At 51.2% G+C, this 25863-nt stretch overlaps 1 protein-coding gene across 2 annotated transcripts in view; it reads left to right on the forward strand.

Annotated features, from left to right (window-relative positions):
* The window catches only part of BSN (bassoon presynaptic cytomatrix protein), a 463396-nt gene that overhangs the window by 397288 nt on the left and 40245 nt on the right, over positions 1-25863 (forward strand). Inside the window, exons 7-10 of one of the 2 annotated variants that reach the window (XM_045023161.1) lie at positions 13866-14238; positions 16309-17192; positions 18368-18467; positions 18997-19137. In XM_045023161.1, the coding sequence (XP_044879096.1) occupies positions 13866-14238; positions 16309-17192; positions 18368-18467; positions 18997-19137 (1498 nt within the window). Of the gene's footprint in view, positions 1-13865; positions 16048-16308; positions 17193-18367; positions 18468-18996; positions 19138-25863 lie in introns of both variants that reach the window. The other variant, XM_045023160.1, reaches the window with a different exon arrangement.

Here is a 25863-nt window from a genome sequence, read left to right on the forward strand (position 1 = left end):
AAGGATGAACATGGGGGTGCAGGGTGTTCACCCAAGATACGGAGTGTCACATCTGCCCCCTTAGTTTACTTGTTCAAGAGGGTTAGTCACTGGCTATCTCAATGTCAGTTTGTGTTATAATTCTCTTGGCATCCAGCCATTAAGGCCATGGGGCGGTGTGTATCAGTTTCCACTTCCACACAACAGATCATGTTTACTATGGCCTCTCTGTTATGATAGGCTTTCAGCCTGTTCACATGCACAAGTTGTGGGACAGCATCATCAAGGGGCTTTTTAACTTGATATGTGTCCTCATTTGCCACTTCTATTACCTCGAAGGGTCCCTCCCAAGAGTTTTGCTTTTTATACTTTTTTTGCAGGGCTTAATACCATTATCAAATCCCCTATTTCAAAAGTGTGCTTACAAGTATACCACGCCTTTTGTCTGGATTGACTGTCTTGGAGATAGGTTTGAACAATTTCCATCATATCTTTTAACTCTTCTAAACTTCTGAATATATTCAGTTACCAGTTCTTCTTTTATCTCAGTGTTTCCCTCCCAGGAATCTTTAATGAAATCGAGGGGTCCCCTCACTTTTCTTCCGTACGAAAGATAAAATGGGGGAAAACCTGTGGATTCTTGGGGTACCTCCCTGTAAGCATAAAATAGAAATGGTAATAACTCATCCCAATTTTGGCCCCTCTTCTAAGTGTATATCCCTAGCATGGATTTTAGAGTCCCACTGAACCTTCCCACTAAACCATTGGCCTGTGGGTGGTATGGGGCAATTTTAAATTATTTTGTCCCACACAACTTCCACGGTTCATTGAAACTTTGTGACATGAAATTTGACCCTCGATCAGATAAAATTTCTTTAGGGAAACCCACTCTGCTGAATATAGTGAGAAGGGCCTTCACCACAGTCTCGGCTTCAATATTAGACAGAGCAACTGCCTCAGGACACCTGGTGGCAAAATCCACTATAACTAAGATATACCTGTTCCCTCTCCGAGTGAAACGCTGCATAGGGCCCATGATGTCCATCGCTACTCTTAGGAATGCCTCCTGTATCACAGGCAAGGGACATAGAGGAACTTTCTGGGGTCCTACAGGTCTTTTCCTGTCCTGGCACAATACATAAGACCTGCAATAATCCTTTACGTCATTTTGTATTCCTGACCAGTAGAAATTCTTCTTCAGCCTGTCATAGGTTCTTTGCACCCCCAAATGACCAGCAAAGGGACCATCACGTGCTAGCTGCATTAAGTCCCCATAGCATTGGCTGGGTACAACCAACTGTTTAAAGGGCTGCCCACGGCTTTTGTTTTTTCCCACAGGAGCCCCTCTATATAAATTCCCGCCATCTTCAAAAAACTTCTCCCCATTCTCCCTCTCTGTGATTCCCTCTAGAACATACTTCCTTATGCTTTCTAGAGTGGGGTCAGTCTTTGCTCAACTGCAAAATCCTGGCAGCTAGCAACTGGGACAACGTCCTCAGTCACAGACAACTTTTCCCCCACTCTTGGCCCTGAGGGCATGCTGTCCTCCTTGGGCATGGAGGAGTACATCCCAGCCCCTCCACTATCTGAAAGCAGAATGCTGCTTTCTGCTGCAGGGGAATCAAGGAGACTTTCTCCATAGCAGTTTCTGGGGCTTCAACCATCCCCCCGGGGACCCAATACAGTATTCCTTCTTGCTACGGGTCACCACACTAATGGTCTTAGTCTTGTGGAAGAAATCATTTCTCACTAACATGTCAGCCAGGATGCCGTCCATTACCCCCACAACCAGATTGCTTTCCAAACCTTCCCACGTCACATGTATTTTAGCTAGCGGTAGAGGGAACCTGGTTTCACCCACCCCCCACAATTTTTGCCATTTGACCAGGCAATATACTAGCCTTTGGGACCACACTCTGCTTAATCAGAGAGATCTGGGTCCATGTATCCTCCCCCCCCCCCCAAGTATTCCCTGCCATTAATTTTGACAGCTTTAATGAGCCCTATATCTGGTTCACTGGGGCCAGTCCCCACAAAACTTGCTAGGTAAGTTTTGGGAGTTTCTGCTTGGTTCTCCTCTGGGGCCTCTGTACTGAGGACAACCGCATAACATGGGCTGGTGGGGGCTTACTTTCCCTCACCTTGGGGCATCTGTTCTTCAGGTGTTCTGTGGAATTACATGGAATTACAGTTGTAGCACCTTCTGGGTTCCTCTGTTTTGCTGGAAGGTTTGGGATAGGAGTTACCAGTAGAGGGATATTTTTGGATAAGAGAATGTTTAGGCTCCCAACCCCCTTCTTTCTTCCTGGGACAAAATGGGATCCTCCCTTCCCACCTTTCTGTGGCCTGCCCTCAATAGACGCCTGAGTCTGTTCAAAGACATCAGCTAAAACAGCCATCTCATCCACAGTCTTTACATTTTCATCCCATAGACACTGCTTTACTTTGGCCTTACGTATGCTCAATAAATGCTCTTGAGCAACAAGATCAAGCATTCCTTCAAAACTTGCCACCTCTTTACTCCTCACCCATTTTCCCAACAAATCTTTCATTTTGTTTATATATTCCCCATTATTCATCCCAATATCCCTTTTAAGATTCCGAAATTTAATTCTATATGTTTCAGGGGTAATCTGAAAACTTGCAAAACAGTATCTTATATTTAAATTTACAATAGTCTAAAGCATCTCCAATAGGCATTCCATTGAATACATTTTGAGCTTTACCAGTTAATTTTGCAATCAGGGTAGGAACTCTCTTATCATTAGGGATTTCATATATTACACACAGCCTTTCAAAGGTAGTCAGATATTCAGCAATATCATCCTCCTCACTGTATGCAGGACATAAATGTTCCCATTTGTGGATTTTTGCAGTGATGCAAGTCACTGGGGTCACGGGGTTCTGCTTCTGTTTCTCTAGCAGGTCCAGCTGGTGTTTCCTCTCTCTTTCTCTTTCTCCTCTCTCTTTTTTTCTTCCATAGCCCTTCTGTGTGCAGCCTCCTCTCTGGCTGCCTCCACCTCCATAGTTTCCCTGGTCGCAGCTGCTTCTTTGAGCCTCATTTGCCTGCCACATTTGAAACTCACGGTCCTTTGCCTTCTTTGCCGCTTCCAGTCTGGCCAGCTCTAGTTTTGTAGTTGCCTCACTGGTAGTAATTTTTCTGCTTTCTTCTGCTTATTTTCCTCACCCAAAATGAACAGAAACAAACAGAACATAACAAAACTGTGACCTCCTTCTGACTGTTCTTAGCCACTGCACTTAATACTCACATAAAATCACAAATATCAGTGCTTAAAGTGTGGACTCCACTTGGAGTAACAAGCTGCACATACACCCTGCTCACTGCGCCACTGTGATGTTCCCCCTGGTGTTGTCTGGGACTGGAGATATTGGCTAGTGTCATTCAGGTTGCACAATCCAAGCAGCAGCTTACACGCTAGAGACTAGAAGTGAACAGCCCAAGAGTGGGAGTTCTCACAGCAAAGCAGGGTAAGGCTGGCTCCCAGAGTCGAGGATTGGAGTGACCTAGCAGATCACCAGTCCAGATAACACCAGGGAAACATCTCAGGGGGTGACACCCAAAGTAGCACATTGAAATGCAGGTACATAGTTAATATTCTTAACTTCAGATACAGAAATGATACAGGTATGCCAATTAGATAATCACATTCAGTAAATCATAACTTTTCTAATGATACCTCACATGAGCCATCTTGCATAAAGTATATCTTAGTTATGTCAGATCCATATCATAAGCATATTTTCATAAAGAATATGGAATGAAACGTCACAGGCCATCCCCAGCTCAGCGGCAGAGGAAACAACCCCGAGGGCTTGTTAATTGAGCTGCTGGTAGTTGAGACCAGAGAGGCCTGGCACACCTAGCACCTCGGCAGCAGGGGAGGCTCCTAAGCCAGTTACTGCACCTGCAGGAGAGGAGACCCTCCACTGAGAGACACAGGATTGCCAACAAGCCAGGAAAACCCTAGCAGCACCACCTAGCTGTGCCCTGCATGCCAGAGCGAGGCCCTAAAAACTCAGCTGCTCCCCTCACACTGCCTGTACCACTGCACTGGGGCATTTGCTGCCTTCCTTTTTGGGCTCAGCAATCCCTAGGCAGAGCCTGGCAGAAGGGCTCTTCTCTTGTAGACAGACTCTCAGCAGGCTTCTGAGAGTCTCATTTTCCCCTCTGTATTAAACATTGCTTCATAATGAAGCTCTGAAAGTGAGTGAGGAGATCCTCTCCCTGATCATGTCTCCGATGCACTCTGGAACCCCCGAAGAGAATCATGCCAGGAGCATAGGCACAATCTGTGTCCTGCCATCTAGAGATCATCAAGAGATGACCGACTGTGGCAGAGCTAGGCATATGCTAACTGTCCAGAGAGCGCTCAGGCAGCATGACAGAGGGACATATAAAAGCCAGATCTCCAAGCAGGCGCCACCTTGTGAGGTGCCCCAGTGTGCTGGGCATGGTGTCGCCCACCTCCCCTGAGGAGAATTTTCAGCCACCTATTGGATCTTGTCTCCACTTCCTTGAGAGCCACCTCTGTGCTCTCAGCACGCAGATCTGAGACTGGGATACATCAGTTTGGAATGGCGAATATATACCTGTGACCACCTGAACTCATTCTAAGCCAGAGAGCATAGGCTGATGCCAGGTGCCCACTGTGGAAAGCTGTCCCCTTCCATGCTCTGTATCAACCACATGCACTTGGAGGACCAGGAGGGGCTAGGCACAGGCCCAGGGAGAGCCAGTGCTGCTCCACTCTACAGACTGAGGGAGGCTGAGAGCAGGTAAGGGCAGCACTGATCAAAGGGTCTTCCTCGCAGGTGGCTGGGCTGGAGTTGGAGGTGCTTGTGGGGATATCTAGAGCCTGATAGTGTGTTTAATTGAGGGCTGCCTGGAGCAAACTGCCCCTTATCCTGTTGCTTTCTTTGAACTGGGCCCAGGGTCTTTTGTATAACAGGGCCTACAGGGAACTGAGGAGAGCTAGTGTGTGTGTGCGAATGCCTGGCAAAGAGCAAGCAGGGAGGAAGAAGTGTCCCCCTAGCATTCTGAAGGCTGGTTGGCTTTTTACAAAGGGGCAGAAGCAGGGAAGGGAGGCACCTGCAGGAGAGACTCTTTCCGGCGCCCGCTCTGTGCACCAGGACACTGTTCTGCACAGGGAGGAGGCTAGACACACATGGCCTAGCCGGTAGCTTCTCTGTTCCCAGTGCCTCTGGCAGCACTTTAGTTAGAGCCCCTGTCCAGTGAGGAGGAGAGAGACACAATCTGGGCCTTCGCCTCTCCACCTACAGGATGTTCACTGCCGTCCATTGGAGCCTTGGGATAATTGTTCTTGTTAGCTAGTTCCACCCAAGCAGTGGTTGTTTCCCATGCTCCTGAGTGCAGAGCTCATCCCTTCAAAAGGAGACAGCTGACACCTGAGTGGCTGCAGTGTTTTACCAACGGCCCACGTCATCTGCTTCAAGCCATGAACATAGCTGGTTATCACATTGTAACTTTTCACTATCCAGCCTTCTAAAGCTCATCTCGTTTTCTGAGGCTGAATGTGGCAGAGCACCATTGTCATGTTTTTTGGGGGCAGAGGTAGCTGAAATGAGAATATCTTCTGTTGGGCATCAGAAAGGCATGAGGAACAAAGAGGGAGTCGGTGTGCATGCCCAGAGGCCCTGGCCTACTGGGGGGCCCCGCACCCCAACCCGCTCCACCCATGTGATGCTCCTGCCGGGGAGCAGGGGAAGTTCCCTATCCTGACCCCACTCCCCAGCAGGAGCACTGGGCAGGGGAGCAGAGCAGGGCAAGCCCTCATGCCCTGACCCCATTTCCCCATCAGGAGCATGGAGGGGGTTGGGGGACTGCAGGCAGAAGGGGTGAAGAGGGGCCCCCACTTGCTCTGGCCCAGGGCCCCACAAAAGCCTAATCAGCCTCTGCATACAGGAGACATCACATAATGCAGTTTTTAATGCTCAGGTACTGCTGAGCAGAACACACCCCATCTGTGTGTCGCTCCGCTCAAGCCGTGCTCCCTCCATGAACCCGTTTGCTTTAGGTGACCTTGTTTCTTGTATTTAATCTAGTAAATTGGCACAGGAGATCCCTGGGCAGGGTTCAGGCTAACTCCTGTGCTAGGCAAGGTCAGAACAAGGTGCACAGCATTAGCTTTCCTCCAGTGTGTGCAGAAATTGTAATTTCCGAGAGAACTGAGACATTGTGCACATGGATTTTTGTTATAGTGTTTCTGTTTTGTGAAGCAAACCAAATACTTCCCAAGGGAGTGAACCAATCAGGGATATTCTATAAACACACCAGCCTTCAGTAACAATGAACCTCATTGTGGGGAGCTCTTCTAATAACAACCTATTTTCTGCAGACCTGCACTGCATTCAGTGGCAGGCAAAGGAACTTTGGAGTATATCAGAAATAGGATGCTTCCAGAGGGTTAACAGTGTTGGCACCTCGGACGTGGCTGTGTGCAGCTAACAAGAGTGTGGCTTTGAGAGAGATCTCATCTAGGACTGCAGGGACATATCTTTCTTTCTCAGCCAAGCTGTTGTTCTACTGTTAGTGCTCGACAGAGACACGAAGCTAAGGACTGGAAGCTGGGTGTCTTCCCAGTTTGTCAAGCCAAGCTGAAGATGTCTGTGAGACCCCTCCCCGCATGGAGGAACACAATATGATATAAATGAGTCATGCCAAGTGGAAGAATGCTTTCTCTGACTTGCTGTGCATAGGTTTCCCCAGCCCCATACTGCTGTGATTAGCAGATAGGTCCTGAGGCAAGCAACCTCATAATGACTTTGCATTCATTTACTGTTCTAATTGGGAAGCAGGCAGCACCACTCATCCTCTGAGCAGCCCCAGCCCTTGCATCAGTTCTGACCCCTCTGGCCTATCATTCTCTCTGATTAGAGGAAGCTGTTCTTGTTACACGGAATTATCCAGGGCACATTAAATGGGGTGGAGTTAAAGCAGACAGCGTTTCCCAGCCACAAGGACAAATATCCTGTGATGGCCCTGGAGTTGTATTGCTGCAAAGGGCAGAAGTGGAGGAGGTGTTGCTGGGGTGTTTTGGGGATCACCCGGACCAGTGAGGGGTTCTGGCACCAACTGCCTTGGAACCATGGGTGCCTTTATGCTGTGAAGCTTTAGTGCAGAGCCCTGACACCAGTAACCTGCCCACCACCACAGGCTCTCACCCCGGCTCCGACCAGCCTAATACTTCTTGCAGGGTGACCCCAGGAGCCCTCCCAGACCCAAGTCTCCCCGACTGTGTCCAGGGCCGGCTCTAGGCACCAGCAAACCAAGCACGTGCTTGGAGCAGCACATTTTCAGGGGTGGCATACCGGCCATCCTTTTTTTTTTTTTTTTGGCTTCAGGCGGCAAAAGCCTAGAACCAGCCCTGGCAGCAGCAGTGCATCGTGCGCAGGGGGTGCCCTGGGGCCAATGCAGTTCGTGCCGTGGGTGGAGTAGCACCCGCACCTTGTGGCTGGACCAGGCAGGCTCCGAACGGGGGACACTCGGGCTGGGGGCCGCCTCGTGGGGCACACGGAGCCGCCTGCAGGTGCCGCAGGGCGGCCGCCCCCCAGTGCCACAGCCGGGGCTGAGTGAAGCGGCCTGAGCCACCCATGGACTGCGGCAGGGCAGCCAGAAGCCGCAGCAGCAGCGGGGCTATAGAGGGCAGGGCGCTGCCATGCGGGGCTTGCATCCCACTCTCCGGGGCTCTGCTCCCTCTGGGGCTACCCTGCCCCAGCTCCTCAGTCCCCTGCCGGGGCAGTCCCCCGGCTCTGCCCTCACGGGTCCCGGCCAGTCCTGGAGGCAGGAGCCCTGGCTGGAGGGACCCTGGGCTCAGGCGTGGCCCAGGAGCCCCACTGCTTACTCTGACCCTGCCAGTGCCGGACCGGCTGGAGGTGAGGGGGGAGCGGCCGGAGTCAGCACTGGTGTGGGGGAGCCCAGGGCTGGGGCGGCAGGGGGTGCGGGTGGGGTGGGGGGAAGAGGAGAGCCCAGGGTTGGGGTGGAGGGTAGCCAAAAAATTTTTTGCTTGGGGTGGCAAAAAACCTAGAGCCAGCCCTGCACATCAGCACACTCATCATGGGGCTGAATGGGGCCAGAGCCAGCAACACACATAGGGGGAGCACTGACAGCCTCCCTCCCCGGGTGGATTTCAGCTAGCGGCCATCCAATCTCATCTCAGCACTCAGGAGGGTCATCTGGGAACACAAAAGACAGAGTCCTTTGAACAGGCTTTGCTCCCATCATGCACGTCATGCACGGAGCTTTGTGGATTGTTGTCACCTTATCAGGGTTCAGAATCTCTGCAGATTCTCATGGAGAGTCACACATTCCCCAGGCCACCCTTTTATTTCTGCTCATGGCATCTTTTCAGGTCAAAATGATGACATTGTGCCAGCAAGGAGTTCTGCCTGCTCCTCCTATGGAAACCCACCCACTTCCAAAGTGCATTAAGCGAAATTGGATTAAGTCCACTTAAATGCTGAATAAGAGCATCCACACAGCGGTTTAATCCTGTTAATTAATCCACTTTGAATTCACACTTTTAGTTAATTTGGATTAACTGTCCTGAGTGTCCTTGTGTGGGCAACCCCACACAGAACTGGAGTAGGAGACTGCTTTCCCTATCCCAGGGCCGCCCAGAGGATTCCCCGCTGCCGAATTGCCACCGAAGCACTTCAGCGGCACTTCAGCGGCGGGTCATAGAATCATAGAATATCAGGGTTGGAAGGGACCTCAGGAGGTCATCTAGTCCAACCCCCTGCTCACAGCAGGACCAATTCCCAACTAAATCATCCCAGCCAGGGCTTTGTCAAGCCTGACCTTAAAAACCTCTAAGGAAGGAGATTCCACCACCTCCCTAGGTAACCCATTCCAGTGCTTCACCACTCTCTGAGTGAAAAAGTTTTTCCTAATATCCAACCTAAACCTCCTCCACTGCAACTTGAGACCATTACTCCTCGTTCTGTCATTGGGCACCACTGAGAACAGTCTAGATCCATCCTCTTTGGAACCCCCTTTCAGGTAGTTGAAAGCAGCTATCAAATCCCCCCTCATTCTTCTCTTCTGCAGACTAAACATCCCAGTTCCCTCAGCCTCTCCTCATAAGTCATGTGCTCCAGCCCCCTAATCATTTTTGTTGCCCTCCGCTGGACTCTTTCCAATTTTTCCACATCCTTCTTCTAGTGTGGGGCCCAAAACTGGACACAGTACTCCAAATGAGGTCTCACCAATGTCGAATAGAAGGGAATGATCACATCCCTCGATCTACTGGCAATGCCCCTACTTATACAGCCTAAAATGCTGTTAGCCTTCTTGGCAACAAGGGCACACTGTTGACTCATATCCAGCTTCTCGTCCACTGTAACCCCTAGGTCCTTTTCTGCAGAACTGCTTCCTAGCCATTCGATCCCTAGTCTGTAACAGTGAATGGGATTCTTCCGTCCTAAGTGCAGGACTCTGCACTTGTCCTTGTTGAACCTCATCAGATTTCTTTTGGCCCAGTCCTCTAATTTGTCTAGGTCCCTCTGTATCCTATCCCTATCCTCCAGTGTATCTACCACTCCTCCCAGTTTAGTGTCATCTGCAAACTTGCTGAGAGTGCAGTCCACGCCATCCTCCAGATCATTAATGAAGATATTGAACAAAACCAGCCCCAGGACCGACCGTTGGGGTACTCCACTTGAAACCGGCTGCCAACTAGACATGGAGCCATTGATCACTACCCGTTGAGCCTGACGATCTAGCCAGCTTTCTATCCACCTTATAGTCCAATCATCCAGCCCATACTTCTTTAACTTACTGGAAAGAATACTGTGGGAGACCATGTCAAAAGCTTTGCTAAAGTCAAGGAATAACACATCCACTGCTTTCCCCTCATCCACGGAGCCAGTTATCTCATCATAGAAGGCAATTAGATTAGTCAGGCATGACTTGCCCTTGTTGAATCCATGCTGACTGTTCCTGATCACTTTCCCCTCCTTTAAGTGGTTCAGGATTGATTCCTTGAGGACCTGTTCCATAATTTTTCCAGGGACTGAGGTGAGGCTGACTGGCCTGTAGTTCCCCGGATCCTTCTTCTTCCCTTTTTTAAAGATGGGCACTACAGTAGCCTTTTTCCAGTCATCCGGGATCTCCCCTGTTCGCCATGAGTTTTCAAAGATAATGGCTAATGGCTCTGCAATCCAGGGGCGGCTCCAGGCCCCAGCACGCCAAGCGCGTGCTTGGGGCGGCATGCCGCGGGGGGCGCTCTGCCGGTCGCCGGGAGGGCGGCAGGCGGCTCCGGTGGACCTCCCGCAGGTGTGCCTGTGGAGGGTCCGCTGGTCCCTTGGCTTCAGAGGTCCAGCGGAGCCGCGGGACCAGTGGACCCTCCGCAGGCACGTCTGTGGGAGGTCCACCGGAGCCACGGGACCAGTGGACCCTCCGCAGCCACGTCTGCGGGAGGTCCACCAGAACCGCGGGACCGGCGACCGGCACCGTGCTTGGGGCAGCGAAATGGCTAGATCCGCCCCTGCTGCAGTCACATCCACCAACTCCTTTACCACCCTCAGATGCAGCGCATCCAGCCCCATGGACTTGCGCTCGTACAGTTTTTCTAAATAGTCCCGAACCACAGAGGGCTGGTCACCTTCTCCCCATACTGTGCTGCCCAGTACAACAGCCTGGGAGCTGACCTTGTTTGTGAAGACAGAGGCAAAAAAAGCATTGAGTACATTAGCTTTTTCCATATCCTCTGTCACTAGGTTGCCTCCCTCATTCAGTAAGGGGCCCACACTTTCCTTGACTTTCTTCTTGTTGCTAACATACCTGAAGAAACCCTTCTTGTTACTCTTAACATCTCTTGCTAGCTGCAACTCCAAGTGTGATTTGGCCTGCCTGATTTCAGTCCTGCATGCCTGAGTAATATTTTTATACTCCTCCCTGGTCATTTGTCCAAGCTTCCACTTCTTGTAAGCTTCTTTTCTGTGTTTAAGATCAGCAAGGATTACACTGTTAAGCCAAGCTGGTCGCCTGCCATATTTACTATTCTTACTACACATCGGGATGTTTTTTTCCTGCAATCTCAATAAGGATTCTTTAAAATACAGCCAGCTCTCTTGGACTCCTTTCCCCCTCATGTTATTTTCCCAGGGGATCCTACCCATCAGCATCCTGAGGGAGTCAAAGTCTGTTTTTCTGAAATCCAGGGTCTGTATTCTGCTGCTCTCCTTTCTTCCTTGTGTCACGATCCTGAACTCGACCATCTCATGGTCACTGCCTCCCAGGTTCCCATCCACTTTTGCTTCCCCTACTAACTCTTCTCTGTTTGTGAGCAGCAGGTCAAGAAGAGCTCTGCCCCTAGTTGGTTCCTCTAGCACTTGCACCAGGAAATTGTCCCCTACACTTTCCAAAAACTTCCTGGATTGTCTGTGCACCGCTGTATTGCTCTCCCAGCAGACTCAGGGTGATTAAAGTCTCCCATGAGAACCAGGGCCTGCGATCTAGTAACTTCTGGTAGACTAACAGATGTTTTGCAGCATGAGCTTTCGTGGGTGAATACCCACTTCTTGCATCTGAAGAAGTGGGTATTCACCCACGAAAGCTCATGCTGCAAAACATCTGTTAGTCTATAAGGTGCCACAGGATTCTTTGCTGCTTTTACAGATCCAGACTAACACGGCTATCCCTCTGGTACTTAACTTCTGCTAGTTGCCAGAAGAAAGCCTCATCCACCTCATTCCCCTGGTCTGGTGGTCTATAGCAGACTCCCACCACGACATCATCCTTGTTGCTCACACTTCTAAATTTAATCCAGAGACTCTCAGATTTTTCTGCAGTTTCATACCGGAGCTCTGAGCAGTCATACTGCTCTCTTACATACAATGAAACTCCCCCACCTTTTCTGCCCTGCCTGTCCTTCCTGAACAGTTTATATCCATCCATTACAATACTCCAGTCATGTGAGTTATCCCACCAAGTCTCTGTTATTCCAATCACAACATAGTTCCTTGACTGTGCCAGGACTTCCAGTTCTCCCTGCTTGTTTCCCATGCTTCTTGCATTTGTGTATAGGCACTTAAGATAACTCGCTGATTGTCCCGCTTTCTCGGTCTGAGACAGGAGTCCTCCCCTCTTGCACTCTCCTGCTTGTGCTTCCTCCCGGTATCCCATTTCCCCACTTACCTCAGGGCTTTGGTCTCCTTCCCCCGGTCCCGGGGTGGAAGGACTCCCCCCGTCGCAGGGTCTTCATGGCACTTCGGCAGCGGGTCCTGGAGCAGAAGGACCCCCCCGCTGCCAAATTGCCGCTGAAGACCTGGAGCGGAGGAAGTTCTGGGGGCCTGGGCCCCGCGAGAGTTTTCCGGGGCCCCCAGAGCGAGTGAAGGACACCGCTCCAGGGGCCCCGAAAAACTCTCACGGGGGCTCCTGCAGGGCCCGGGGCCTGGGGCAAATTTCCCCACTTGCCCCGCCCCCCCCATCCCCATCCCAGGTTCCAGTGCTGCCCTTCTGGATCCCCCAAATCCCATGCTGTCCCTTCTGCCTGGGTCCTACTCCTCAGCCACTCTCCATAAATCTCCACAGAAGACATTAGAGGTGGTTGGTATTCTCACTGAGCTTCTGCCTAGAAGACTTGGCCTTTGCCTTCGTTGTTCAGCCAATATAAGCTGTGGCTTGTTGGATTCCATCACTCTTAAAGGCTGAGATAAGATTTGAGGGTCAGAAGCTCAGGGGAGATCGCCTTCCATAGGACCACATCTTGTGTAGTTTTTCACCCAACCATCCAGGTTATTTTGCAGTGAAAATAGATCACCTAAAATTCTCAAGTCAGCTCATAAGATGTTTCAGAGCCACAGAAAAGTGCCTTTTAGATGGTGTCTCTGCTCCCATCCTGGGCATTTGCACAGCTGTGTGTTGAGTGGCTTCCTTTCAATCCTAGGGAGGGTTTAACATACATCTCTGTATTGTAGTTTAACTGCCAAAGCCTTCCCAGGGGCCTTCTTATTGGACCCTAGAAAGGTTTGCCACCCCAACAACTCCCCCCAAGGCCTGTGGGCAGTTGTCTGTTGCAGAGCTCCACTAGTCCCACAGGAAAGGATGTTCCTCTTCCATCCCACAAGTTACAATTGTCCCCTTACGAGGCATTTTTGACTTAATTCTTTGAAACCTCAGAACCAGTTTGGATTGTTTCTGTTCTGGTTCAGTTTGGGGAAAAGAGTAAAGTTGGCTCTTATTTTTTCTCATTGCTGGTGTGGTCATTTCCATGTGCAGTGATAGTGCAGCAGATACATACTTCACAGTACAGCCGACGTACATGCTAATCAAAAGGCAGCAAGGACCAACACCAGAGTTCCTCTGAGCCAATGGCTCCGCAGGCTCACCTGGTTAAGGTGTGCCAGTTTCACAGCTAACAGTGCACAAGGCATTGATGTGGCCAGCATCACGTCTGACCACCTCTGACTGCCACTGGGTGACTTGGATGTGGCGTTTTAGTGTGCGATCAAGTGAGACTCAGCTCCCCCAACCTTCAGGATTGTAGTTAAGTGCCTTGCCCACTCCACCACACAGCCATGAGCACTGGGCAGCTGTTCATTTCCCACCGAGGGAAGCAGGGGATGAGGAGTTAGGCCTCTTGGACTCTATTTCCAGTGCTCACTCTCACTCTGTGATATTGGGCAAGTCGTGGACTGTCCCTGTATCTCAGTTTCCCATTTCTCCACTGACTGCAGTGATAACATAGGGATATGCCGAGGCTTAAGAAATGAATGTTTAAGCACTTTGATAAGCTCTGCTGAAAGACACTGCAGCAGGACAGAGTTCTCACCTCACCGTTATCCTGAGGGAGTTGCAGCACTCCCAGTGTCTAGGATTAATGCCAGTTTCAATTGTTTTCTAGATCTCTGCTTTGCAGTCAAACACTCTGATGCGGAAGGTGAAGCGGACACTACCCAGCCCCCCTCCGGAGGAAGCTCACCTGCCCCTGGCCAGCCAAGCCCACTCCCAGCTGTACTTGCCCAGCTTCATGCAGAAGGGAGTAGGAGAGCAGGCCACTCAGGTAACCAAAGCCAGCCTTCTCAGAGACATCGACCGTGACCTGAAGCTGGTGGAGCATGAGTCCACGAAGCTGCGGAAGAAGCAAGCGGAGCTGGATGAGGAAGAGAAGGAGATCGATGCCAAGCTGAAGTACTTGGAGCTGGGCATTACTCAGAGGAAGGAGTCTCTTCTGAAGGAGAGGGGAGGGCGGGATTACCCTTACCTGAGGTGCCTAGGTGAGAACCGGGACTACATGTCTGATAGTGAGCTGAACAATTTACGCCTCTCCAGCTATGAGGGCAGCAGTCTGCTCAGCAGACCTAGCACTGCCCCCACTAACCATTACGCTGACTTCTCCAGCATGCAGTACACATCAGCCTCCTCCTACGCCCCCTACCCATACCCAGCAGCCCCACCAGGCCCTGCTGCCTTCCAGCAAACACGGCTCCAGCACCCCCATTACCCTGCGGTCAGCAGTGGCACATCTCAGAATGGCTTCCAGGCTGGTCAGCTCCCCGCCTTCCCCTCCCAAGGTACATATCAGACACACAGCTTCCCTCCCAGCACCAGTTACCGGCCCCAGCTGGGCTTGCAGAGCCATCAAGGCTTTCGGCCACCTCATCACTACCAAGCTCAGACCACATATCCCAACCAGCCGCCCTCACAGCCGGCACAGAGTGCCCTCTTCCAAACACAGCCAGATGTGCACGCCATGCACCAGAAGCCACGGCAGACATCACTAGCAGACTTGGAGCAAAAGATTCCCACTAATTATGAAGTGATTGGAAATCCCACCGTGGTGATCTCCTCAGCAGCCCCAGAAGTTACATACAGCCCCACGACAGTGACCAGCAGCTATGCCCAGCACAAGGCCCCAGAGGCCAGGCCAGCTGACCAGAGCAATGCTGTGCAAAGCCCTTCAGCCAGTTACTCTTCAGATTCTCTGTACGCAAACCTGGAGCAGAACATTCCCCGCAACTATGTGATGATTGAGGACATCAGTGAGCTGACCAAAGAGATCACTGCGGCAGACAGCCACAAGGGGGAGATGCAGGTGCAGAGCAGCACTGGCCACCAAATCAAAGAGAAGAGTGAGCTGGTGGAGATGGAAGGCTCCAGCAGAACTTGCTGCTACTCCAAAGCAGAGGAGGAGTCAGAGGAGGATATGTATGATCAGCATGGTGCCGACCATCGGGGGAAGAACAGCTACCATAGGGGCATGGAGAGCAATGGCAGGATGTCAAGCAGCTCCAGCGGCCCCTGCTCCTATTACGGGGACGATTATCGGCACTCCACACGCTCAGACAAGCATGGCTCTGGACTGGGGATGCAGAAGCATTCCTCCAAAAACCTGGCTCCTGCTGTCATCTCGTCCAAGCGCAGTAAACACAGGAAACAAGGCATGGAGCAAAAGATCTCCAAATTCTCCCCCATAGAGGAAGCCAAAGATGTGGAGTCGGACCTGGCCTCCTACACAGTGACTACGTCTATCAGCAGCAGCAGCAATGTGGCATCCAGGGCAAAGAAGCTTCAGGACGAGATCACCTACGGCCTCAAGAAGAATGTGTATGAGCAGCAGAAATACTATGGCATGTCCAGCAGGGATATGACAGAAGAGGACGATCGAGCATACAGCACTGGAAGCAGATCTAGATCATCTGGTTATGGGACAGAAAAAACATCAAGCCGTGATGCCAGCAGCAGAAGCAAGTCCTATGAGAGAGAGTGCATGGAGAAGCCTCAGAAAGGAAGCTCCAAACCATCTTCCCTTAGTATGAGTCAGAGTCGTGGGCGGCCTCCGATTCGTACACAGACCTCAGAAGAGGAAAGTCCCATCAGCCCTTTAGGAAAGTCTGTGGGTGTGTCCCGCTCCTCAGGTGGACCTCTCCCTCAGTCCTCTGGGGACAGCTGTTCCCAGTTCTGCTCCAGCCACTCATTGCCTGATGTGCAAGAACATATCAAAGATGTGCCAAGGAACCACTCTTACAAGCATGAAGAAGGTTACATCATGGATGATTCACATTGTGTTGTTTCAGACAGTGAAGGTAACAGTTACCTGTGGTGACATACCCCAGAGCATGCTCCGATGGGTCATTTGCAAAGACAGTCTCCCAGCCTGCGTTTGCGTACCATGTGCCTTTCTCCCTTGTTCCACTGCACGTTCCGGGTGTCTGGTGGTAGCATATCAGTGTTCAGTGCCTGCTGCATGTAACTTTGTGTTGTATTTGTTGGGGAGGGGTCTATGATGTGTCCCAGATGCATGTAATAAGCTGCTTGCATTCTTTTATCTCATTGCATGGCTTCAGTGTGGGGTATGCTCCCACCTTGGGACCGAGAGACTGACTGTGCTCTGTATTTGGTTTCTGAAGCCTATCATTTGGGTCAGGAGGAGACAGACTGGTTTGATAAGCCCAGGGAAGCTCGCTCAGAGCGGGTAAGGCACTACACTGGCCACTTCTCCTCCCAGAAGAAACCTCCCATCAAACACACCTTTCATGATTACGATGAGCCTCCAGATGAAGATCTGTGGCAGCACGATGACTATTCTCAGGCACGTCACTCTTCTTCCAAAGACCACCGGCACCATGGAGAGTATGGCAGGCACTCAGCCTCTTCCCGCCACCCAAGTGATGAACAGCCCAGGAGGACATCCAAGCAGCATGCCCGAGACCAGGGCCGTCATGAAGCCCGCACACACATGCAGCCATCTGCCCAGAAGAAGGCCCAGCAGTCAGACATGAGAGCCCAGACAGCTTTCCCCTCCAGCTCAGCAGAGTATTCACAGCAGTCTGAGCAGCCATCCAGCTACCACCATACCTCAGAGTCCCAGAAATCCCAACGGCAGGTGGAGCATGGGCCACTGCCCCAACAGCCGAAAGGAGAGCCCTTGCTGCACCATTCTCAGCAGCAGCCACAAACAAGACAGCAGCAATCCGGGCAGCAGCAGCTGCCATCCAGGCAGCAGCAGCCATCAGCCAGGCAGTCTCCACAACAGCAAGCAGGCCCTTTACAGCAACCTCCTCAGCCACAGAAGGAGCAGCAGCAGCAGCAAGCTAGGCTGCAGCAGCAGCCGGGGGCTCAAGGACTACCCTCTTCTCGGCCACCACAACAACAACCCATCCAATCCCAGCATGTCGGGAAGCCCCAGTCAACCCTACCTGCACAGCCAGGCAGTCACCAAGTAGGACTAGTAAGTGCACATGCTCTTTGGCCATTGGTTCATCATTTACACAGCAGGTGCCTGGCTGATGGTTTGTCCTGCAGCACTGGGGATGGCACTCTGGGAGGATCTGGTTGCACAGGAAGGAGGCAGAGGCCGGGAGCCCCTGGTGCATCCCAAGGCACAGGCCGTGCACTGTCATGAGCTCCCCCAGTCCAAGCAGCACTGAGGAGTACATCATGCAGTGAGGAGGGCCCCGGCTGCTAGGTAGCTGATGTGTTCTGTCACACAGGAGACTTAACTAGGATGTGCCACAGCAGGAAAGGAGTCACATTATGGAGATCTCAGGGGAGTGGCAGAGCTGAGACTGCCAAGATCAGCACTAAGAGCAGGAATAAAATCCCTCCATTTCACCCTTTATTGCCTGACTTCAGGCTCCAGTTGTCCAGTCAAACATACCCGGAGCTACCACCCCTCCTCCCCCCACTTGGCCAGGACAAGCCTTACAGCACAATGAGCCAATGGCACTGCTCAGGTCTGCCAGCTATTTCCATTCTCCAGCACAGCCAGCTGAGCATGGAGGGCATAAGGGAGAGATGAGACTGGGGAAGATCGGAGGGCTGGGGGGGAGCCAAGGAGGAGGGAGTGGGGAATGTGGGGATCAGGACAGAGAACAGATGGGAGGGGCCATGTGAAGGAAGCAAGGATTTGGGGTAGGGGGAGAGGGGAGGAGATGGGATTGGGGATCTGGGCAGACAATCCATGCCCCCAGACCGGTGCATAGGCCTTCCCCTGACCAGCTACGTCCTGAGTCAGGCCCAGCACCTGCCCTCTGAGGAAGTGCAGAGGAGGGAGCAGCTAACTGGGTGGAGTTGGCTGTGGATTGTGAGGTATGATAGAGGCTGGGCGATTGCCTTGGAGAGCTGGGCTGGCTTGCAAGGCAGGCCTTTGTGTGTGGGAGGTGATGTGCATGTGTGTGGCTGGGAGCTGAGGGGTGTCTGGCTGGGTTTCCCAGGAGGCGACATGCGTGATCCTGGGTTGATATAGTCTTTGGCCTGGTGCGAGGGCTGGATTTTCTGCCGGCGCTTACTGATGTGCCCCTATGCCCCTGGGACTCCTGTTCTGCTGGCCCCATGCCCTACTCACCTGCCCACCTATGCACAGAGAGACCAGGGGAATTCTGAAATATGCATTTCATGTTACAGCCAAAAGCGGATCAGGTGGATATGCCCAAACCCACCACAAAAGTGCCACCACCACACAGGAGGGTGCCCCAAGCACAGCCACTGGGAACGACTGCAGCAGGTCAGTGAGACAGATCGACACATTGGATCTTGCCAGGCCTCTTGCGCCCATGCTGGCTGGCAGTGCCCTTGGCACTGAAAGAGCAGCCAGGCACCAGCTGTGTTCACTAGGGCCATGGCTGTCTGATCTCTCCAAAGAGAAGATCCACTTTTATCCCTCCCTAGCACATCACAGCATTCAGAGGCTGAGATCACTCGGGGCCTGGAAACAAATGCGTCCTGCTCTTGGCAGGCTATGGAATGGGGCCAGATCCCCAGCCTAGCACTGGGCAGTCATGGTTCTCAGGGCAGGAGAGGGGTCAGCACTGACCCAGGGTGGGTTGGCATCCCCCAGTCAGGGAAGCAGATGTGCAGAAGGTGCCCAAAAGCAGCCTGCCCTAATCTGAACCAATCATGCCACAGACTCCTGGCAGCTGAAAGCACCTGAGCTCTGGCCCCAGCTCTAATAAGTCACATAGGCGCTGCCCATGCTGGGGAGGGGCTGTGGCTGGGTTCTCCTCCTTACTATAGCTCTATATATTCCCTGGCAGGTATTAAAGTGGGTCAGAAGCCATCAGGGGCTCCCCCACCCACTGGGGCAGCAGCTGGACAGCCCGGGGTGGATGGAGAGAGCATGTTCTCCAAAATCCTGCCAGGAGGAGCTGCAGAACAAGCAGGCAAACTGACAGAAGGTAAGGCTATGTCTACACTTGCAGAGTTTTTTTGCAGACAGTTTTGTCAGTGATAGAAAAGCGCTGGTTTGTGTTCACATTGTTTTCCACAGGCATCAGAGCGTGTTTACATATGTAGCACTTGCATTGCAGATGAGAGGAGTGCACTGTGGTAGATATCCCACTATGCACTGCTCCGGGATACAAAGTAAATCATTATTGTGGCAAGGGTGGATGTGTGTGTGTGACAGTTGCCAGAAGCAACCAGTCCTAATGCAGGGGGAGGGGGAGACCCCAACTCCAGCCCCCGCCTCCCTTCCTGACTCTGCACAGCACATTCTGTCTGTCTGCCTCTCTTTGCATTGTGGGAGGCAGCAGGAGCATTTCACAATAATGATTTGTTTTGTGGTCCAGAGCAGTGACAGCACCAGCTGTTAGAACAGAGCTAATGGGGAGGGGCGCATACGTGCAGGCAGGACTGCTGAGTTTCAAAGATCGGCCACTCCCGCTCTGCTTTGTGGGACAGCTCTGGAGGGCAATTAGACCAGTAAAAGCAATCAAGGGTCTTCACTGACACATCAGCGCAAAAGAATCAGGGCAAAAAGCAAAAAGACTCTTGTTGGAGTAGTTTTATTTTTGTGCTGAAACTGCTGAGTTTCAGTGCAAAATGTGGATTTCTAGTGAAGACACTAGCGTGTTTTTTGCACAAAAATTACAATAGGACCTCAGAGGATCCCTCCTCCAGTTCAGTGTTACTTTCCATGTCTTTCAATTGTTGCTGATGCCATGAGCAGAGAGAAAGGAAGGAGTATTTTGAGGTGTCCATTCCCCTTTCTTATAGCTTTCTTTTTTTGAAAACCACCTCCAGCTGAGGTTCAGGTGACAGAAAGTCTGTTTGGACAGGAATCTCAAGCTGTTCCTTTGTCAAAATGTAAATTTTTACCCACATCCTCTTTCCTGCCAAAGAATGGCCACTTAGCCAGTCCATTTGATCCTGTTGACAGCTGGCTGAGGCATCAGTTTGCCATTTGTCTCTGAGGAACCAGTTCGTGGCTGTTTTTTCCAGACTTGGAACATCTCAAAAACATCATACAGTAGAATCTCATAATTTACATACAATGTTGTCACACACATTTTTCCAGGATAATAATGATCAGCAAATTATGAGTTTTCAAAGGATACCTCACACAGCATACTTTTTACAAAATTTATCATAGTCTTTAAAAAGGGTGAACATAGGGGGACAGACTGTCACAAGAGTCACTGCTGGCTCTCACTGTGCTGAGTGTCGGGCGACCGGGAGTAAATTAGATGGGAAGGACAAGATCAGGAAAATGGGGCAGGATTGAACCTGACTCGAGTGAGGGGGGTGGAGGAGACCAGAGCCACAGGGAAAGCTACTTAGTTAGAATCTGATCGAAGGATCTGCCAGGGGATTGCAAATTAAGTCCCTGCTCATGCTGAGAAACAGGTAGGTGGCACTTTGGGGACTTGTGCCCAATCTGACTGCATTCTCCCTGCAGAGCCCCCCACCAGCCAGTGGGACAGCAGGCCCCGCCCTGCCGGACAGACCAGGCCAGAGCTCAGCACTCAGCAATGGATACCCAATTTCTCCTGCTGCATTTGTTCCAGGAAAGGCTGTGCTGACCACTGATGCCTGAGTGCAGCAGAAGGCCCTCAGCTGGGATTGTGCCTCCCTAAGTCCCTTTAGAGAGCGGGGTTTAGGCCTCTCAAGGCTAATTCCCCACTCTGGCACTTCGAGTGCAGAAGTGGGGCCCGCAAGAATTCTAAAAATTAATACTGGCCACTCCAGGCTTGTATTAAACTCCCAAGGTTACAGCTTTTCTCTGACCTTGGATTGGCAGATGCTGCCACCACCCAAGTGCAGAATCCCTTTGAGAGCCCAGGAAGGTGCACTTGGGAATTCCTTCCTGTGGGGTACCCTCAAGCCCTTTCACCCCCCTCTGGGGAAGAGCTGAGAAAGAAGAAGAAAAAAAAGGAAATCAGCTGTTGGCACCCGCTAATTAAACAACACGCACAAACCTCTTCAGACACAAAAATCCAATTCTGTTCTTAAAAAAGGTAAATTTTATTAATAACAAAAAAGAAAGAAAATGCATCTGGGAACTCGGGCTATTGCTAGAGTTTAAAAGAGCAACTACAAGAATTAAGCACCAAGAATAGCTTTCTTGAGCTCCAGCTTAAATGTTACAAGCAAAACAAAAGCACCTGGTATTAGCACAGAGGAATCCACAAGCCATAACAAAATAAAAGTGATAAACCTAATCACATCTTCCTAGACATTTCTTGATCTACTCACATATCTGGGGTTTTAAATGAGTAGTTTCTAGGTATGATACTGATGATTTTTCATATCTGGCCCAAGTTTCTTATAGCATAGCTATGCCCTGTCCGCCTTTCCCTGGGAGAGCAACAACAGACAGGCAAAAGGGGAGTCTTTTTTCAATTTTAAAAAGTTCTAGCCTTCCTTTAGGCTCTTTTGGCCAGGTACCTTCCTTTTACCTATGCATCGCAGTGAGACTTTTTAACCCTTTACAGGTAGAGCAATTAGAGAACAGCTACTAAGAGGGGTTTTATAGCTACTGGATGGCTGGGTATCCATAAAAGAGAGCTACCCCACCACTTCATTTATCACACACACACCCATTTATCATGCTACCCCCAAATCACAGACGGCATTGGACAGCCTAGTTCAGGTCAGGTCCACACGGCTGGGATTTCTTCCTGGAGGTTTAGGAAAACAGAGTTAATAAGATACATGCACCTCTAATTTTACTACTAATTACATGAAGAACTAAAAAGTATTTTCCACATTTTAAGGACTACAATGACAGAATACAGGGACATTTTTACCCGCCTGATTCTGGGAAACCTTCCCCGGGGAGTGCATCAGCCACTTTGTTAGAGGCTCCTGAAATGTGTTGTATTTCAAAATCAAAGTCTTAAAGAGCTAAACTCCACCGAAGAAGTTTTTTTGTTCGTCTCCTTGACTGTGTGAGGTCACTTCAGTGCAGCATGGTCAGTCTGCAGGTGGAAACGCCATCCCCAAATACATGGGCATAGCTTCTCCAGAGCATACACAATGGAGTAACATTCTTTTTCTGAGACTGACGAGTGGCTTTCCCTCTCAGAAAGTTTATTGCTGAGAAACATGACAGGATGGAATTGTTGATCTGGTCCTTCCTGCATTAAAACTGCTCCTAGACCACGCTTGGACGCATCTGTGGTTACAACAAAAGGTTGGTCGAAGTCTGGGGCCCTTAGTACAGGGACAGATGTAAGGGCCACTTAAGCTGGTTAAAGGCTTTCTGACATTTCTCAGTCCACTGAACTGCATTTGGCTGTTTTTTCCTGGTTAGGTCGGTCAGTGGAGTGGCAATTTGGCTGTAATGTGGTACAATTTGTCTGAAATACCTGGCCAACCCCAAGAAGGATTCTTTGACTTTGGGACAGGCCAATTTTGCATAGCATTTACCTTAGCCTGTAGGGGGCTGATGATTCCTTGACCCACCTGGTGTCCAAGGCACATTACCCTGTTTAGGCCTATTTGACATTTTTGGCCCTAATGGTTAATCCTGCCTCCCTTATGCGCTGGAAGACAGCTTGCAGGTGTTCATAAAATCATCGAATATCAGGGTTGGAAGGAACCTCAGGAGGTCATCTAGTCCAACCCCCTGCTCAAAGCAGGACCAATCCCTAACTAAATCATCCCAGCCAGGGCTTTGTCGAGCCTGACCTTAAAAACCTCTAAGGAAGGAGATACCACCACCTCCCTAGGTAACCCATTCCAGTGCTTCACCACCCTCCTAGTGAAAACGTTTTTCCTAATATTCAACCTAAACCTCCCCCACTGCAACTTGAGACCATTACTCCTTTTTCTATCCCTGGTACCACTGAGAACAGTCTAGATCCATCCTCTTTGGAACCCCCTTTCAGGTAGTTGAAAGCAGCTATCGAATCCCCCCCTCATTCTTCTCTTCAGCAGACTAGATAATCCCAGTTCTCTCAGCCTCTCCTCATAAGTCATGTGCTCCAGCCCCCTAATCATTTTTGTTGCCCTCCACTGGACTCTTTCCAATTTTTCCACATCCTTCTTATAGTGTGGGGCCCAAAACTGGACACAGTACTCCAGATGAGACTTTCCCAATGCCAAAAGAGGGGAATGATCACATCCCTCAATCTGCTGGCAATGCTCCTACTTATACAGCCCAAAATGCCATTAGCCTTCTTGGCAACAAGGGCACACTGTTGACTCATATCCAGCATCTCATCCACTGTAACCCCTGGGTACTTTTCTGCAAAACTGCTGCCTAGCCATTCGGTCCCTAGTCTGTAGCAGTGCATGGGATTCTTCCATCCTAAGTGCAGGACTCTGCACTTGTCCTTGTTGAACCTCAGAGGTGCCAGGTGTTCTGCCCATGAATCTGAGAATATGACCACATTGTCAAGGTAGGCAACTGCAAATTCCCCAAATCCAGCCAGAAGGTTATCTACCAATCTCTGGAAGGTGGCAGGTGCATTTCGCAGTCTGAAAAGGAGCACATTAAACTCATACAGCCCTACATGGGTGATGAATGCTGACCTTTCTTTGGCTGGGTCATCTAGCGGCACTTGCCAATACCCCTTAGTTAAGTCTAAGGTCAAGATGAATTGGGCACATCCCAGTTTCTCCAACAGCTCATTTATGTGTGGCATTGGATAGTTCTCTGGGTGAGTTACAGCATTTAGCATACTGTAGTCCATGCAAAAGTGGATTTCCCCATCTGGTTTGGGAACCAAAAGCACTGGAGAGGCCCATGCACTCTCAGAGGGATGGATTACACCCATCTGTAACATGTCCTTGATCTCCCTTTCTATTGCAGTTTTGGCTTGAGGAGCCATCCGGTAGGGTTGGGCTCTAATTGGGCGAGCATTGCCTGTGTCAATGGAGTGGTATCTCTGTTCTGTCCGTCCTGGGGTGGCTGAAAGCTTTGGCGTGAAGCTGGTGCACAGCTCCTGGATTTGCTGTCACTGCTTATGCCCAAGGGTGGTGGAAAGGCTCACCTCTTCTACACCACCGTTGTTTTTCCCTTTGTAGTAGACTCGTTCAGGCCACTTAGCATCTTCTCTCTCCTGGGCTGTAAACTGGAGAACCTTGATTTCTTGGGAATAAAAAGGCTTTTGATAATTAACATGGCATACTTTAGATTTTAGGGTAGGGTCTGGGAACTTCTTTAACGGAGTGCTTTGGATTGGTAAGATCCCCTTGGTCATCCCCTTCTCTGTTCCCAACAGGTCAGCTGGGTGGACTTTCCCCTCCAGGAAATCTGACCCCCGGTCTTTCCTCAAAACCTGATCCACAGGTGAGGGGTCTGCATTTTAGATGCAGATCCTCCACCCTCCCCCTGGGGTAAAGGCTCCCTACAAAGGATGGGCAGACCTTCCTGTCCCCCCTCACCTTCTGTCTGGATTTCTCTCTCTGGGTTCCCCTCTGAGGCAGACACTCCTGCATCCCCAAAAAGGGAAGGTGACCCTGATCCAGCTGTGGGCTCACAGTTACCAGCTATGACAGACCCTTCACTGGCCAGCAAAATCCCACCCCCCTCCCTTCACTCAGGTTTGGCTTGCTTCCAGCTATAGCACCCTTGAGGTCTGTTCCCACCACAGTGCAGGGCCGCCCAGAGGCGGGGGAAAGTGGGGCAATTTGCCCCAGGCCCCGTGCTCTGCAGGGGCCCCGAGAATGGCTGAGGCTCCTTCCCCGGCCCCGCCCCTCTCCTGGAGCCTCAGCGGATCCAGCGGCATCCCTGAACAGCTGCAGTGTGGCTCCGGCGGGGCCCCTGAGCCCCGCCCCTCAGAAACGCGTGGTCAGGGGGCGGGGCTGGGAGCTCTGGGCTGAGCGGAGGAGCTCAGGGGCCCTGCAGGAGCCACACTGCAGCTGTCGAGGGACACTGCTGGATGGGCTGAGGCTCCGGGTGAGGGGGGAGCCAGGGGTAAGGGGTGGGGGGGGTTGGCTAAGGGGCAGGGAGTCCGGGGGACAGGGAGGGGACAGAGGTTGGGGGGGCGGTCAGGGAATGAGGGGGTTGGATCGTGGGCGTTCCGGGGGTCTGTCAGGACTCAGCGGGGGGGTGGATAGGGGTCGGGGCAGTCAGGGGACAGGGAGCAGGGGTGGGGTCCCGGGGTGGTGGTGGTGGGGGTCTCTGGGGGAAGGTGAGGGGACAAGGAGCAGGATGGGTCGGGGATTCTGAGGGGGGGGCGGGCAGTCGAGGGGCAGGAAGTGGGTGGGGTCGGATAGGGGGCAGGGCCAGGCTGTTTGGGAGGCACAGCCTTGCCTACCCTAAAGCTTATTCAGCAGTTTGAGGCTTGCAGAAGAGCCAAGCTGTTAGCTTTTCCATTAGGGCTACCATCCCTTTCACTTCTCAAATGCCAAATTATAGTCTATATTTCATTTCAGTGCCATAGGGAGATTCATGTCAGGGGAGGGTAGCTTCATTTAAAATTAGCCACTGGGGGAGGGATCACATGAGAAGAGCAATATTCTTCCCAACCCTACCAAGGGAGACCCCCCTCCCTGCATTCCCTGAGGCTCCAGAGGGGTTAATTCAGTGGTTCTCAAACTTCTATACTGGTGACCCCTTTCACATAGCAAACCTCTGAGTGTGACACCCCCCCACCACCTTATAAATTAAAAACACTTTTTTATATATTTAACACTATTATAAATGCTGGAGGCAAAGCGGGGTTTGAGGT

Source organism: Mauremys mutica, chromosome 7, assembly GCF_020497125.1.
Source record: "Mauremys mutica isolate MM-2020 ecotype Southern chromosome 7, ASM2049712v1, whole genome shotgun sequence".
NCBI lineage: Eukaryota > Metazoa > Chordata > Testudines > Geoemydidae > Mauremys > Mauremys mutica.